General features: G+C 50.6%; 6 protein-coding genes and 3 non-coding genes across 9 annotated transcripts; 4 read left to right on the forward strand and 5 right to left on the reverse strand.

The window, feature by feature from the left end:
• Positions 1-132: 132 nt before the first annotated feature.
• ASPSYDRAFT_51206 (uncharacterized protein) lies at positions 133-1,870 on the forward strand. The gene is made up of 5 exons (XM_040848245.1): positions 133-563; positions 621-731; positions 815-967; positions 1,023-1,544; positions 1,598-1,870. Exons 1-5 carry the CDS (start codon positions 249-251, stop codon positions 1,724-1,726), a joined length of 1,230 nt encoding a protein of 409 aa, XP_040696913.1. The 5' UTR covers positions 133-248; the 3' UTR covers positions 1,727-1,870.
• Positions 1,871-2,693: 823 nt separating this feature from the next.
• ASPSYDRAFT_137190 (uncharacterized protein) lies at positions 2,694-3,262 on the reverse strand (the record flags this gene model as incomplete). Its single annotated transcript, XM_040840784.1, has 2 exons — positions 2,694-3,131; positions 3,181-3,262. 2 exons carry the CDS (start codon positions 3,260-3,262, stop codon positions 2,881-2,883), a joined length of 333 nt encoding a protein of 110 aa, XP_040696914.1. The 3' UTR covers positions 2,694-2,880.
• A 456-nt stretch (positions 3,263-3,718) lies between these two features.
• ASPSYDRAFT_543003 (uncharacterized protein) lies at positions 3,719-4,229 on the reverse strand. Its single transcript, XM_040848831.1, has one exon. It carries the CDS (start codon positions 4,033-4,035, stop codon positions 3,757-3,759), a length of 279 nt encoding a protein of 92 aa, XP_040696915.1. The 5' UTR covers positions 4,036-4,229; the 3' UTR covers positions 3,719-3,756.
• A 1,892-nt stretch (positions 4,230-6,121) lies between these two features.
• On the reverse strand, positions 6,122-6,220 carry ASPSYDRAFT_t133. The gene has a single exon. It is a non-coding gene; the product is annotated as a tRNA-Ser (tRNA).
• Positions 6,221-7,016: 796 nt separating this feature from the next.
• ASPSYDRAFT_t132 lies at positions 7,017-7,119 on the reverse strand. Its single transcript has one exon. It is a non-coding gene; the product is annotated as a tRNA-Ser (tRNA).
• Positions 7,120-8,565: 1,446 nt separating this feature from the next.
• Positions 8,566-8,658, forward strand: ASPSYDRAFT_t131. The gene has a single exon. It is a non-coding gene; the product is annotated as a tRNA-Phe (tRNA).
• Positions 8,659-8,844: 186 nt separating this feature from the next.
• ASPSYDRAFT_36664 (F-box protein) lies at positions 8,845-10,305 on the forward strand (the record flags this gene model as incomplete). The annotated part of the gene is made up of 1 exon (XM_040845453.1): positions 8,845-10,305. One exon carries the CDS (start codon positions 8,845-8,847, stop codon positions 10,303-10,305), a length of 1,461 nt encoding a protein of 486 aa, XP_040696916.1.
• ASPSYDRAFT_51209 (uncharacterized protein) lies at positions 10,028-11,377 on the reverse strand. The gene has a single exon (XM_040848246.1). It carries the CDS (start codon positions 11,227-11,229, stop codon positions 10,426-10,428), a length of 804 nt encoding a protein of 267 aa, XP_040696917.1. The 5' UTR covers positions 11,230-11,377; the 3' UTR covers positions 10,028-10,425.
• Positions 11,378-12,043: 666 nt separating this feature from the next.
• On the forward strand, positions 12,044-14,809 carry ASPSYDRAFT_36666 (uncharacterized protein; the record flags this gene model as incomplete). The annotated part of the gene is made up of 1 exon (XM_040845454.1): positions 12,044-14,809. One exon carries the CDS (start codon positions 12,044-12,046, stop codon positions 14,807-14,809), a length of 2,766 nt encoding a protein of 921 aa, XP_040696918.1.
• Between the last annotated feature and the right edge of the window lie 774 nt (positions 14,810-15,583).

The following is a 15,583-nucleotide window of genomic DNA, read 5'->3' on the forward strand; positions in this document are numbered from 1 at the left end:
ATGACGCCAGCTTATTCTTAGCAGCAGGGCGCGATCTGATGTGTGCGTCAGTCCAGACTCGACGATCGCATCGGGTGGAGCAGGGCCATCGTTACTCGTTATGCCGACCACATCCAGCGTCAGATATATCACCTCCAATCCATCTCGATCAATCGTTCAATCATCAAATGTCTGTCTGCTTTCTGCTCTATCCCGACTGCCTATCCCGACCGACTTGACGAGCTCTTCGGCAGCTGAGTTCACTGATTATGCCCACAGCCGGACATGGCCTCACTACAAATACACACGCGAGGATGCTGTTCCTTAGCCTCCTCTTCCACGCCTCCGCCTGGCTAAAAGCCCGTCGCTCCAATTCCATGCTGTCGCAAGTGGACCGCTTCCTTGGGGCTTCTCCCTGCATGGACGTCCGTATCCACCTCTGCAAGGAGTCTTCTGCAGGCACCGTCGCGGGCCAGGTCGTTCTCGCCTCCGACACACAGCTCGACATCGCCACGGTCGCAATCAGGCTGTCCGGGTCCGCAACGTCGAGAGTGCACTCTGGACGACTTACTGAGTCGCATCAGGTATGTCTGACTTTCTGGGATTGAAAAGAAGGGAGAAAATGTTAATACGGACGACAGCTCTTGAATACATCTGAGCAGCTGTTCCCGCCGAGTAAATGCGCCAACGCTTTTACCTGCAAAAATGTCACTCTGCCTCCAGGAGAGCATGTATTTGCATTCTCAATCAAGGTCAGTTCATTTATGGTTGGTTTAGTTGATTTATGGTTCATTTCATGGCGTGCCCTAATGAGACTAATCACTAACTGGACTAGCTGCCCCAGACAACACAACCCCACAAGACAAGTAAAAGGTCGCAACTGCCACCATCCACAGGCGACAAATCGTCCCCAGAGGAGATAAAGTACGTCCTCGAAGCGACAGTCCGCCAAAATGGCCGGGGTCTCCTCCGTGGTGGTCGCAAAGCTGTAAGTGCTGAAGTGTGTGCTAGTTAAATTGGTGGAGCTAAACTAACACGAACAGACCCGGGGCATAAACATCCACTCCTCTCGACCCAACACAACTCTCCCCTCAAATACGCAACTCCAAACACAAACGAGGAGAATCACCTCCAGCGCGGGAGGTATTGATCCCTCATCCACCTGCGAGGCCCGCGCAAAGCTCCTCAACGGGCCCTTCCTCGTACTCAACAGCCCAATCCCGCTCTGCGTGGAAATCACCAACATCAACAGCGACAACATCTACCTCCACGACTTCCAGTCCATGCTCTTCGAAACAACCGACGTCCGCGCAAAGGGGCGCTCGGAATCGCACACCCGGTCGTGGGTCGTGCAGACAATGGCTAATCTGCAACAGCCGTTTGTGCCTGAGATCCGAGATAGCGGCGAGACGGGCGGCGGCGAAGAACTGGTGTTCAGTCTGGATAAAAGTCTATGGAGCCGGTATTTCGTTCCGCCATTTCTGTCTCCGACGTTCGAGACGAGTAATATCCGTCGCGGGTATAGACTGGAGATCCGGCTTGGGATTGGGTTTGGGGGGAATAACGTGAGTTTTCCTTCACTTTATCTTACTATATCGCTTAAACTAATTATCTGCAGGTACGGATAGTCGAGTTCCAGTTCCCGGTTCACGTTGTCTCGCTTGGGGTTGCTGCGCTGGGGCCTCCTGGGATTGACATGGAGGTGCCGGCGCCGGAGTACCGCGAGAAGGAGCTGGAGGTTGGATAGGATGTAGGATACGACGATATGTACATATACAACCAAGTAAATGAATTATGATCTGTCTGCAGTTACAGTATACCAGGAGCAACTAATTATTCGGAACGGAGTTAGGATTCGATAGTCGGTAATGAACTAATGATTGTTATTGAGCGACTAAATGGAAAATAATGACTGAATAATTTGTATAGATAGCATGTAAGGGCTATAGAAGTCTAAATGCCGGCTATTTTTAGCCGGTAGACTAAGCCGTTTGTTCCCGACGTTGTTACTAGTGAGACAAGCCAAGAGTGTCAGATTACGGATAGAACACTTCCAGAACACTCAACCAGGTCCATCAAAGAACTGACTATACGGGCTACTTTGTTGACCCACGGAGTATAAATTCTGTATACACTACACAATGCAGACGGCAATATTTCGGATCTAAACTCAATCGTCCCGAATTGATCGCCGGCCCGGAATGGGCAGTGGGATTAATTGCCTGTTGCCACCTCCTGCGCCTCGCGATACCTCAAACCGGAATGCAGGGATGGGATCGCCCCCCTCTCCTTTCCGAGGCAGTAATTCCAGGGATTCTAGGAACCTCGAAGAACAGGTTTATTTACTCCGGGGTCCGCGACCGGATTCCAAATATCCAATTTCCCAGCCTCTTCGAGATAGGTATGCCAATTTAGCATTACTCTCTATCTGGCAGTCGACAGGAGGCTCGCCTCGCTCATTCAAACAGCGGTCGCGGATTCAAGACGGAGAGAAAGTAGGTTTATGTATAATCCGCTTCTGTCTCCTCTCGAGAGACTTATGCACCGACTGATAAATAAATGCACGCAATGAAGCATTGGCCATAACCATCCATCCCGCCGCTGTCGTGACGGTGTACAGTCCGAAGGTTTTGTTTCTTCTTTGCAGATGACGGTGGAGGTCTCGGACTCAGCAGGCCCAGGTCTTAATCGCTTAGATACCGTTCGACAAGGTCCGCCCAGTGCTGTAGTCTTTCCTGTAGCCAGCGTTCACGGTTGCCCAGCAGGCCATCGATTCCAGCTTGAACCAATTGCTCCATGGGAAATCAAGCTTTTGCCGTGAATTAGGGTTAGTAGATTTGACTCAGCTCGAGGTCCCGATCAGCATGCATCCGGATAATAGTCTACACAGGTTACTGCAGATTAGGGCTTCGTTGCTATCGGCGGGACGGCGGGAACGATCGCATACGGCGCATCAGCAATCACAACCATCCCAGTCTCTATTGTCGCCGTCGCATAGAGCAGCCATCCCTTGCCCTCTTCATAGTCCAGGGTGATATGCAGATGAACATACGTATCCGCATCCTGGGGGTTCAACACCCAGCACAGCTCGTGAACGTCGACAAAGACCAAGACGAGGAGGCAGCCTTCCACGTAATAAGTTAAGAAGCTGTCTATAGCCCATCAGATACAGATCAGATGTAATCCTCATCCCCTTCTCACCCCCAAAAAACCCCTCCATATCAGGCACAACATAAAGCTGCATCGCGTAGGACAGATCCTGGTATAAACGCGGCGCCGCCATTGGAAATCAACACAATCTCCCGGCTCGCGAGATGCATCTTACCCGGTGAGAGCTGGCTTTCGCGTAGGGCAGTCAGTTTCTTCACGCTCTTCTCGTTCTTCTCCGTCTTTGACTTTTTTTTTCCCTTCTTGTACCATGTAGTTTTGACATTTGTATACAATGGCCTTGGCCCTGGTGTAACCAACCACTCCCATCCAGCGGCAGGTACATCCTCACGCATACACCATTCACCCTCTATCAAGGTAATCAACAACAAAGATCCCGTCTGGTTTAAACACACGCGCTGTCTCCCGGAGGAGCCCAGGTTATCATCCCGGGATCCATGACCGAAGGAGTTCCAAGGAGGACAAGGTCGTAATATTCGTTCGGCACGGGGATGGATGGTGCGCACGTTGCCGGGTGTCTAGAGCGTGTTGCTGATCACATTCTCTGATTTGCGCGCGCTGTCTTGCTAAGTCGAGCAAGTAGGTGGGTAGGTAGGTGGGTACTTTGGTCTAGGCCGTGGATGGTGGCCGATAGAATGAGGCTGCGAGGGTGTTTTTGTGTCTGCCCTGGCTGCAGCAGGGGTCGAGAACTTGCACTTCCACTTTGGCATTTGAAGAATTGGGGGCGGAGAAGAGGACGTGGACTTTGGGATCTGCAGGAGGGTGGTGCATTCTGCGGTTGTTAGGGCTGTCTGTCCAGAGTAAGGTCTTGCTGTGGGCGTCTTTCCACCATTCATCTTTGATATGCGGGAATAGGGAGGGGACGTGGCCTAGTTTGGTTAGGGACATATTATTTCATCTTGTTTTGATATGGATTCAGGTTGGGTTGTTAATGTCGTGGTGTGAGCTGCTGGTGAAGTGAGGGCTCTCGTCTTGAGACTGCGGTCTATTGAGCATGGTATATGAGGGTATCATACTGAGTGAAAGGCAAGCGGGGTGTCAACTAAAGATATCAATATGAATCTCAACCCCTTGATATTCACCCCGAACTTCAATAAGAAAAGAATCCTCGCTTAGCTTTAGCGTGGTTCAAATGCCTACAGACGCTTATAAAAATCGCTTTCTTTCCTGCCATCTATACATTACCTTTCTCGTGGCGGGGGTACTCGGAGCATACCTAGGAGCCTCCTACCTCCCCTTTCTCAACTTCCTACTTTTCATGACAGCAACCATGCAGGCCCATTCACCTACTGCCGGCTTTTACCTCTGAGAGATTCTTGACCTTGACTCAGACCATCGGGCTGGCTTGTTGGGCAGTAAGTGTTTGTATACCGTTTATCCTGGATATATTGTCTAACTTATTGAGGTCTCATCACAGAATGACCGAAATACTCCGAGGCCACGAAGCTGACGTCGATGTCAACAGAAGGAGGTTAGCAGACGATAACACTGGCAGATATGTGACATTCTATATTCTAACAACCTAGCTCGGAAGGTGCGCCCTGTTACGAAGAACCGGAAGCTTGCGTCAGTCTTATATGCGATCTGGCCGCCATTAGTGATACAGTATGTTAACAACACCCTCTGTTGTACAAATAGCATTCACCAACGCTTTCCTTGTCTATAGCTCAAGTCTACCATTCCAGTCCGAACAGGTTCACACCGGGCCATAAAGCTACTTCTTGAACAGAAACAAAGATCCTGTTACCTCTGCCACTCTGCCTGGGGTTCAGTCAAGCATGAAGTGGTCCCAGATCCACTCCTCCAAGGCTGGGCCATGAATTATGGCACCCAAGTGTGCAACAAATGACCTCGGTCCTTCGCTGCCCTCCTGGTCTAGCCTCTTCAGCTTGTTTCTTTATCAAATACAAGCACTGCCCGAGATGATACTCGACAGAAAGCAATTGGTTTCTTGTAGCAATTGCGGGACTTGTCGATGAAGACCCTAAGTGAGCGACGGACGATCTAGTAAGTATAAAATCTTTTTTTTATAAATCGCATCGGGAGATTTTTGGGTGTATATAACTAATTCTGAGAAAAGAACTCCAGCTTCGACGAACTCAGTATGATGGTTTGGCATCAGAAGCCATCCATTGAAAAGAGCATGAGTAAGACGGACGTGAAGGAAACCCATTATCTGCTTGTCAGCTTTTAACAAATCTAAACTCTCTACTTCCAACGACTCTAGGACTCCCGCTAGGTGAGAGTTGTTGAGTTAGTCCTTAAACATAGAGGGCCCCGTTTCTCAGCAATGTTTGAGCTACTTAGAGAGGCTGCTAAACATCACCCCTACGATGAATATTAACAAGCAGCAACCCTGCTAATGAAATATGGGAAGCTCCTGTCTGAGAATGGCTAGCCAGCATTACCTTTATTACATTGACGAAATGTTTCACTCGATCACCTCTCTCATTCCCCAAGTTCGTCAATGTCCTGCCGCTCATCAACCATACGATAATGCTGAATGTCCAGGCCACACACCTATTTAGACCCCCACGCTTCGTTTTCTTTAGTTATTGGTTTCTTTCTTTGATCCGCCCTTCCACCAAACGAAAATATGACGGATGAATCTCACTGCATCCTGCAGCAACTGAAATCAATTCCAATACCCAGGCAATCAACGTCGGCCTTTCCGGAAAACCACTGACTCCCTAGTTATCTCTCGACAGCGCTTGAGTCGGCTCATAGAGACTTCGCGGAAGTAGAGGGTCTGTTGGAGAATACCATGTCGCTTTATATGAAGCCGGGGCAATGAGCGCAGTGGTTATGATCCTCCTGTTTTGTTGACGTCGATCTCGCTCTCATTCTACTGATAGCTAGCTGTGTTATCTGACAGGTGTTCGTCGATACTGTACCTGTGCGTCTCTAAAATTACCAAAAAATGGCAAAAAAAACGACAAAAACATGACAAAAAGAATTCGGGGCCAAAAAAAGACGACACCTGTGAGATTCGAACTCACGCTCCCGAGGGAAATGCCTATGCATGGTCACGTGACGTAGCAGGGCATCGCGTTAACCACTCCGCCAAAGTGCCTCCTCGATGTAAAATTTGTCCCAGAAATAATTGACCATCGCAATATTTGCCGACACAGTGTTAGTAACACCGCTCATATTTACGTCTGCTATGGAGCTCATCGACGCCACAGAACATCACTGGGTCTCTATTTGGGTTCACAATGCCTACAGAGTAACCATTCTAGTGCGTTACTTCTGAATATTATAGTATGATCGTGGTCAATCTTTAGCTTATATAAATTTTGCAAGGTTCAGCCTCGCCCAGTATCGGCGGGAGGCCTCTGGGACATCTACCTAGAGCCAGCAGTGCTGGTGGTGCAACAAAATTCTAAGGGTGGTCGGCATCTGTTGCGTGCCTTCATTGATGCGACACTAAGCAGGCACCTTGCTTTCAAAATCAGGACAAACAACTAGTATTATCTCGGTGTCTTCAACCGTGTATGCTCTGACAGCGAATCCGTCGGTTACTGTAACGGAGCCTCCATCCCGCCACATTGTGATGTTCGGTGTTGTACCTACAGCTCTACGTTACCTCGATTTCAGCAGGGACACTATCTGTTTGGGAGCGAAGAGCAGCGTACTTCCTTAAGCTCGCGATATGGATTCGCAAGCTGAGCAGGTTGGAAGTAAGTTTATCTTTCCAGTCTGGATCGACAAGGCTAATTTACCACCTATATAAGTCCTTACCAAAAAAAAAAAAAATAATAATATAATAATAAAAGACTAAAGGGGAATTCTGAGGTCTGCAGATTATTTCAGGCTCTGAAACAAGGCCACACCGGCCTAAAAATTAAGCGAAATCAGGAAAAAAAGAACGACACCTGTGAGATTCGAACTCACGCTCCCGAAGGAAATGCCTAGGCTAACAGCGAAATAACTAGTAGCAGGGCATCGCGTTAACCACTCCGCCAAAGTGCCATCTCGTTATAAAACAATTGGCCTGGAATTATTGACATTTCTATTTCTGAGTGCATATTTTTCGGAACCCTGCGGATTCTCCGCATGTTCAGGCCCTATAGCCGGTCTTTATACAGTCCAACCACTGCCGGATTGGTCATTTTATGGTGCCGCTCCTATTATAAGAAAGGCTCTGGCTTTAATTTTTTTTTTTTTTTTTTTTTTTTTTTTTCTTTGGTACGCCATTGAGTACGGAATATTTGTTCTTACCAAAGTGGCAGCAAAAGGGTTTGGTCGGTGATACATATATATATATGCATTTCTTGGTCGTAGACTTGGCTGTCAACTTTAAACCGATGCTCTCTTATACGCCACCATTTACTTCATACCATGAATAAGAATCCAGCACAGTTTATCTGCTGACCGAGACTTCCACCGCTCGCTTGTATGTCCTTGGTGCTTATGCGAGTTTCCAGAATAACATGATCATTCCTCAATTTCCGGCCTTGCATTTTTCAGACAGCAACAAACAGCTGAATATATTAAAAGAATAATTGGCCAAAGTAACAGACGAGTAATATCACCCAGACAGCAGCTTACCACAACAGCAACAATAAAATACCAGCAAAATAACCCGATTGCAGCCCACCACCAGCAATCTACATAACACAGGATTGTACTGGAACAGGGCTTGGCGTGGTTCGTTCCAGTGTACTTTCAGCGGAACCAGGCAAGACAACTCCAAACAGGTTGACTACTTCGAGAGAACATAAATGAGCCCATACCCCGATAGGGTTAGTATGTGGACACTGGTGGCTATCAGCAAACCAGCGTCCCGACATAGACCCGAATGCAGACTGACTCCGGCGAAGCTTTCAATGCTAAGCGGCGGGTGGAACAAGCCTTCGACGGGTGTTTGTGTGAATTGGTGGGCAGGTAAGTTCATAATTTACGGGTTATTTTAATGGCGACCACGCCTCTCGATTGGATCCGTCGGCGACCGCAAATCCAACAAAATCAAAGACGTAACCATCTCCAACACACAGGTGGTCAACAGCCAGAACGGCGCGCATCAAGACGGTCTACCAGGCGGGCGGGTCAGTCTCGGGAGTGACCCTTGAAGATATTTCGCTCTCCGGTATCTCCAAGTACGGCATTGTCCGTGCAGCAGGACTATAAGAATGGCAGTCCGACGGGGAAGCCGACGAACGGGATCACGGTGGGCGATATAACCTTAAGAAGGTGACTGGGTCGAAGAGCTCGGCGATGGAGGTGATATTCTGTGTGGACAGGGAGCTGCAATAACCGGTGGTGGGGTGGGAATAAGATATCCGGGGGGAGAAGGATGACAAGTGTAAGACTGTTCTTGCGGGACATCTTGTTAATTCTATATACCTGGCAGTGGATTAAAGATGGAAAGTTCGGCTGATTCAGAATGTCAATTCTGGGACAGAATCCCCAGCAATTGGGGTTATAGCTCAGCGGGAGTAGCGTTCGACTGAAGTTCAACTTCTTTCATCCTTAATCGAAAGGTCCCCGGTTCAATCCCGGGTGACCCCATGTCTTTTTTGCACCTTTTTATTTACACCTCTCTCCTTGGCTTACATTTTTGATGAAGATCGGCTGACGATCATTGGGGCGGGCCATGCTTGATTACTTGCTTGTATGATCGTATCGCCATCCTTATTCTTACTCTTTCATCTTCAGATACTACATCCTTCACTGGTCCGCACTCTTGTGTTGATGATGGCTCCCAGCCCGATCGCCTTGCCCAGTGATTGCTTGCTGGGCATCCTGGAGTACCTCTCGCCAGCGGATTACTGGTCGCTTCTTTTCGTGTCCAGGAGCAGCTCTTCTCTTATCGAGCCTTTTCTTTTTAGAGAGATTGCCTGGGAGTGGCATCCAATCCCCATCCGCAGGATTCTTCTCTTGTTTCGCGCCATCCTGCAGAAGCCAGAGCGCGCATCCCATGTCCGACACCTGAGTCTGTTGTCCCATCAGGTAATTTCGACGGCCGCAACATGGGAGCCGCCTATCTGCGAGTCAGTCTGTCAAGAAGAGCTCGCGAAGTTCAAGGATGTCTTGCAGCACGCTCGAGCTATTGTAAAAACTGCTGCATTCCCGGATGGCGATGGCTGGACCAGCGCCCTCGAAAGTGGGAACCCATATGCTTTTGTGTCGATTCTCCTTTCCCAGCTTCACAACCTGCAGTCTCTGCGGCTTGATTATTCCTTTGTGTGGCAGTCTGGCTTCCCGGGGCTGATGCTACGACATGCTCTATCTTCGCCATCGTTATCAACGTTCGACTCGCTCACAGACGTGGATTATGGCGCCAATGTTCGTCGTGACGAAGTCTGTCGCGGTCTCCCCGAGATCCACGACCTACCGGGATATCCTGAGTGCAACCCGGAGCAATTCCCTGCCTGGTTCTACTTGCCGTCTCTTCGGTCCTTAAAGATGTGGCTTCGGACCAAGGAGGGTATAGAACTGCGTGATCAACCCTGTCCGGATCTTTCTCGGCTTCAACGTCTCATTCTGGCCCGAACAACCATCCCAGAGACCCAAGTCCCTAATATCCTCCCTCATGCCCCTAATTTAAAGACCCTGCATCTGGGAATGGCATACAGGTGGGAAAAGGAAGTAGCCCTGCAAAATGGCCCATCCATTATCCAAGGCCTGCGGTCTATCAAAGAGTCTCTCACAAACCTATCTTTCGGCGTCGAGTACTACCCACCCACTATGTCCGACGTTTATTTTCAAGACGGCGAAGAGGATCTCAGCATTCCGTTCTACGGCCTCTTAACGCACTTCCCGAACCTTCGCTCTGTTGAAGTGCCCGTAAACCTACTTGCAGGATGGTCGACAGAGCCATCCGCCGACCTGGCGTCGGGGTTACCTGCCAGCGTCGAACAGCTGTGCTTGCGGGCCGATTATGCACCGGTCGATATAGAGGGCTGGCATGAAGAGGAGATATTAGATATGCTCGCTTACAATGTATCGAAGCTACGGCTGCACTTGCCTGTGCTGGAACGAGTCTGCGTGCGCAAGTGGGTGCAGTTCTGGAACACGAAACTCATGGAGCAGAAGATTGATGAGGTCCGGGCTGCCTTTGGGAAGGAGCAGATTCGCTTTGAGTTTATATCCGACTTTGTTTCTAATGGGATCTGGACGGAGAATAGGATGTGTCCTGAGCGGGAGATTTCTTGACATGCACCTTTATGATTAAACAACTCTGCATTTGACATTAACTCGCCCTGTGATCGGTAATACATGGTTTGCATCTATTCCTGTTCTTGTTGCTGCTCTTACTCTTGAGGCGTCTCCTCTTCAGGCGTCCTCAGGGTACAGGGACAGGAATTCCACATTCGTCGGCATATTGTTGGTGTATTCCGCGTCGTTCGGATCAGAATCCTGAAAATGTTCCTCTGTACTAACAATCGTCATTTCTTTCGCAAGGGTATCCAGCGTATTCGCGCAGCCAAATCCGCGATCACTCAATGGGCAAGGCGGCTCGATCCTCCCACTCTCGTATGCCTTGTTCGCTCCCAGCGTGCCCTTCCACGCCACAACCTTCGATTTGCGCGCTGCCTCCAGCTGAGCATCCCCAGTCCTGGCAGCCATCAGCAGCAGCACCCCGGTCTCGCCACAGTTCGCATCGTTCTGATGCTGCGCATGCCCGGTGCCCAACTGGCACGCAGAAAACGTATCCTGCAATTGCTGCGGAACAAGCGACCTCATCTTTCCACACCTCTCTGCATTCCTATCTGCACTGGAAACCTCGTAAACCAGCGAATCCTTCGACCTCGTCGACGACGAGAGATATACAATCCACTTCCCCTTTTCCTTGGGGTCCTCGTGCGTCAACGCCGTCATGATTTTCGGCAACCATTTAGTTCCCATGTTGGCGTTGATTAGATTCTCGAGCATGGATATGAATCCGTCGCGGGCTATCCCTGTGAGTTGCTGCTCGGTGACTTCTTGGTCGAATGTGAGGACGGATGTCCACACGAGGGCTTTCTGGGACCCAATGCGGTTTGCGAGGCCGGTATCTTGCTGGACTGCCACGAATGCTGCGAGTGAGAGCTCCAGGAGGAAAAGGAAGAGGAGACTGATTCTCCTTAATAACAACATAGTGGCTATCTCTCGGTCCTGTTGGAAGGGAAAGGATGAGAAATGAAGGGAGATAGAGATAGCGAAAGAGAGGGAATTCGCAAACACGACCATATCCCTAGAAGGGGTTTACTCTTAAGTTATCCGATGCTCTCATCCCGAGCATGACACGGCCTGGGGCCAAAGCCTCCACCTGTAAGCCAACATTGTAGACACGAAGCTCAAAGCCTCAAATTAAGAGAGGGATACGCGTTTTCTCCTGGATCCATTTTCCAAAGGATGCCCAATTACAAGATGAGACATATCGTCGTGTATTCCCTACACAAAGGATCAGCATGTTTGGCCTCCTCAAGCTTTGATATTTGGCGCCCACGCCCCCCCCCAAAACCGATCAGCATCGTAATAATCCAAAATGTGGGCCTAATTCCTGTGGAAAGCTTACAGTACCTGATTAAAAGCTTGTCTCTTTCGTCCGAGCTCCGGGGTGGGCTGTGTTTATTGCTGATCCTCGTTATTTCAAGCGTAAGCCACGAGCCCACCGGCAGGTACAGGCAGACAACTAACAAGCATTGCAGCGTGCAGACGAAAGTATCACTGGATATTATTGGCCCGATTTTGCTCAGCAATGTCACTATCCCAGTCTCAGATACGAGAGACGTTGGCGAAGTCCCAAACCGATCACAATTTCGCCCCAGGCGCCACTTCTGATAAGCACGGTATCCATTACACCGTTTACTTAGGATGTAGAGGTTGGAGATTGTCGTATAAATGATTCCTCTCAATGCCCCGGGCAGAATCTACCAATCTATCCATATCCCATACCAAACCCCTGAATATGGCTGTCAAGGGCACCGCACTGCTGCTGCTCCCACTACTGCAGGGAGCCAGCGCAGACTGGACGACTACTATCAAAACCAAGCTCGTCGTCCCAAACACCCTCGCTCCTGTTGTTGACTATGTCACGCCGACGCCGGGATCAACGTCTTCGTTGATGACCTGGCCAGCGGCATCGTCGTCGTTCGACCACGCTCGCAGCCACGAAGAGCAGTTGACCTCTGTCGTCACGGTCCCTGATGGCAGCTCGCCCACTATCCATTTTAGTCCTGTTATCTCGACTACTAGTGCCACTGAGCCTGGTGATCCTACTTCGTCGACTGAGGATGCCGCTTCTAGTGTGACAAGCTCTACAAACATAATACCCTCTGGTCCAACTGGGCAGAATACCCCTACTCAACCGAGTCCTACTCCGGTTGTTCCAGGCTCTACGGGGTCTAACCCGAGCTCTTCGGTTGGAGCATCAACTGAAAGTACCGCATCTGGTGCATCTTCCGCGCCAGTTGTGTCGGCGAGCTCACCTACTGGGGCTTCATCGAGCACCCAGTCCGGCTCTACAAATATAATACCTAGCTCGACTGGACAAAATTCTCCATCTACCCAGATAAGCTCCATGCCAACCGCTCCTGGCTCTACAGAGTCTGGGTCTGGCCCGAGCTCTTCGGCCGGATCTAGCTCCAGCCCTAACCCAGCGTCGGAAACACCACCTCTCTCAGGAGACACATCGAGTGACGCCGCGTCCTCAACGTTGTCGAGCCAGCAATCCACTTCCACTTCTAGTGGCCTGATAAACTCCCAGACGATAACATCCGGCAACCCTATGTCGAGCGTGGCTCCACCAGACCAGCTTATCTCCGCGAGTCTGTCGTCTGCCCCTGACCTCGAGTCCCTCTCGGCAGACGCCACTGGCAGCGATTCTGCAATTGGCGATTACGCACCTACAGAAGCACCATCGTCAGAGCCTTGGGGTGCATCGCCTACTTCCGACCCATCTGGTACTATAACCGATGGACCGACGCCGACGTCGACGTCAACCGACAGCGAGGAATCCAATGTTGCAGTTCTGCTGAGGAACTCGTACAACAATATCGAAGACCTGAAGAAGGATCCCAAGAGTTATAAGCAGCATATCAAAGATATAACGGATCAAACGGAGGATTACCTCTCCAAAACGAACTTCGACTCGAGCAAGTCTCCGTGTGCGGGGTCTAAGAGTAAACGAGCAGATCTGTTTAGTGCGGTTAAAGACCTTGCCTCGCAGGCAGCTGGGGCTACTGTGGACAATGCGAAAGGTATTGCTGGCGCGGCGATTAGCTGCGTGAAGCCGATTGCGTCTGAGATTGAGGATGTGATTCCTCCGGAAGCTGAGGACGTTACGGATGAGATCCAGAGCGAGGTCGAGATAGGGACTGAGTATTTGGATGAACTTGGTGAGATTGTGACTGATATGGAGGAGAAAACTAATGATGAAAATGACGATGACGATGACGAGGACGATGACGATGACAACTCGTCCTCTGAATCTGACTCTTCAACTTCATCTACATCAACATCAACATCTTGCACGTCAAGCACTACCTTCTCGGACTGCACCTGGTCCACGATCGTCTCCTCAACGCCTGGCTCAGGCAGTGCGTCAATGAGCTCGACGAGCACCGAGATCTGTAAAACAACGACTGCCTGCCAGGCCTCCCCGTCCACATTCAGCACCATCACCACAGTTGCAGCATGCCCGCGGATAACAACTCGGGTTTCAGCACCGGCCCCTGTTTATATCACGCCCTCTGGCTACACTGGATCTGCAACACCTGGCTCAGGCGGATCTGGCCCCTTGTCATCTTCAGTCTCCGCAACCACTCCACCAAAGCCAGCATCGTCCTCCGCAACAACCAGCGGCACCAGCAGCTCCAGCCGTCCAGCACCAGGCAGCGCAGGAAGCTCCACGACACCACCACCGTCAGCAACAACCCCAGGCGGCGCCTCCTGCCAGGCCCTCTACCACGTAGCCCAGAAAGACGACTACGCCTACTGCCAATTCGACTGCGACGCCTACACAGGGAAGTACCCCGTCGCCAGCTCCACCCCAGGCATGAGCAACTACGAGCCATGCCCGTACTCCAAGCCCCCAAGCACAACATGGGGCCCCAGCAACGCCGGAACATTCACCACAACCGCAACAGACGGCATAGTCTACTACTGCGGCGACTCCGGGTACCAGGACCACGGCCTCAACGACGCCAAGTCCTGCGTCACGCCCATGTCCTCCATGACCGTAATCCCATCCATCCACTCCGCCTGGTCCGTCTCAGCAGTCTCAGAAGCCTCAGCCACGCAAGCCAGCGCCATGAGCGCAATCGCCGCCGCCGCGAGACCGACCGACCAGCTCTACATCGCCTACGATGACCAGATGGGCAGCTGGGACGTATACTGGAAGATCTTCAACGTCGCGATGGACGACACCGACCCGGAGTGGTGCGACATGGACCCGCTTGGGGCGTCCGAGGCGTCCGGGAGTATCAGCGTCAAGGACGTGCCGAACCCGCCTTCCATCGACTTCTCGGACGATGCGAGTGTGGTGAGCGATTCCTTCAAGGACTGTGCGTATGATGCCGATAGTGCCAGGCTCGAGTGTCCGGATGTCAGCACCAAGTGTAAGACGGATATGGAGGAGTCGATGGGGACGAAGACTTGTCATGGGACTTTCAGGATGACCAAGTATGTGCCCAAGGTTTGGTGTGCTTGGGGTGATCCCGATACCCCTGAGTGAGGTGGCTTCCCGGGTAAGATAATTGGATTTCTGTAATTTTTGAGACTTTTCTGTATAAGGCTCTTACCAATATCCTATAGAACTAAGTAAAATAGAGCTATACGTACTATTCCAATTCGCCAGTACCTGGGTGTCGAAAAACTGCTGCATCCATAGCGACATGCAGCAGATACCTCCCTCACCCATCAGTTGCACCACCGGCACTACCTGCCGTCCCAAACATCCAGAAACCGAGACTGACTAGCAACAGGACGGTCCATGCTAGTCTCATCCTCTACAAGCCAGCTTCTTTCCTGCACGAGTGCACGAGAGGCACAATGCAGCATTCGGCTTCAGGTTTCCGGACGGCAAGGGGTAGTGTATCCCTGGAGGATTATCATGACAGTGCAATAGGATAGGAGTGCATAACTAGAATACTAAGTATCAGTAATTTTGGGGTTCGGTAATTTTCAGGGTTGCGGCTCCTTCGGCGGGACTGGGAGCGGGAGAGCCGCTTGACTACCGTAGCCTAAAGGGTAAGTGATCTGCATATACCTTATACTCCGTAGTTCCAGCTCTGCGGCGAGGAGTATAACGACGCCGTTGTGACTTGTGACTGTGAGACATGGCTATCATTGTGCAGTGTGTTTAAAATTATTATACATTGCATATTGCTTTATTCAAGCTGATCCTACCCCTGAAACAGCAGGAATCGTCCACCCTGCCTGCATCATACTTGTATAATGCGCTGCGGCAGGTCTATCCAGTGACGGTCCCTCTCCTCCAGGTTTTTTC

Source organism: Aspergillus sydowii (genome assembly GCF_001890705.1).
Source record: "Aspergillus sydowii CBS 593.65 unplaced genomic scaffold ASPSYscaffold_17, whole genome shotgun sequence".
Lineage (NCBI taxonomy): Eukaryota > Fungi > Ascomycota > Eurotiomycetes > Eurotiales > Aspergillaceae > Aspergillus > Aspergillus sydowii.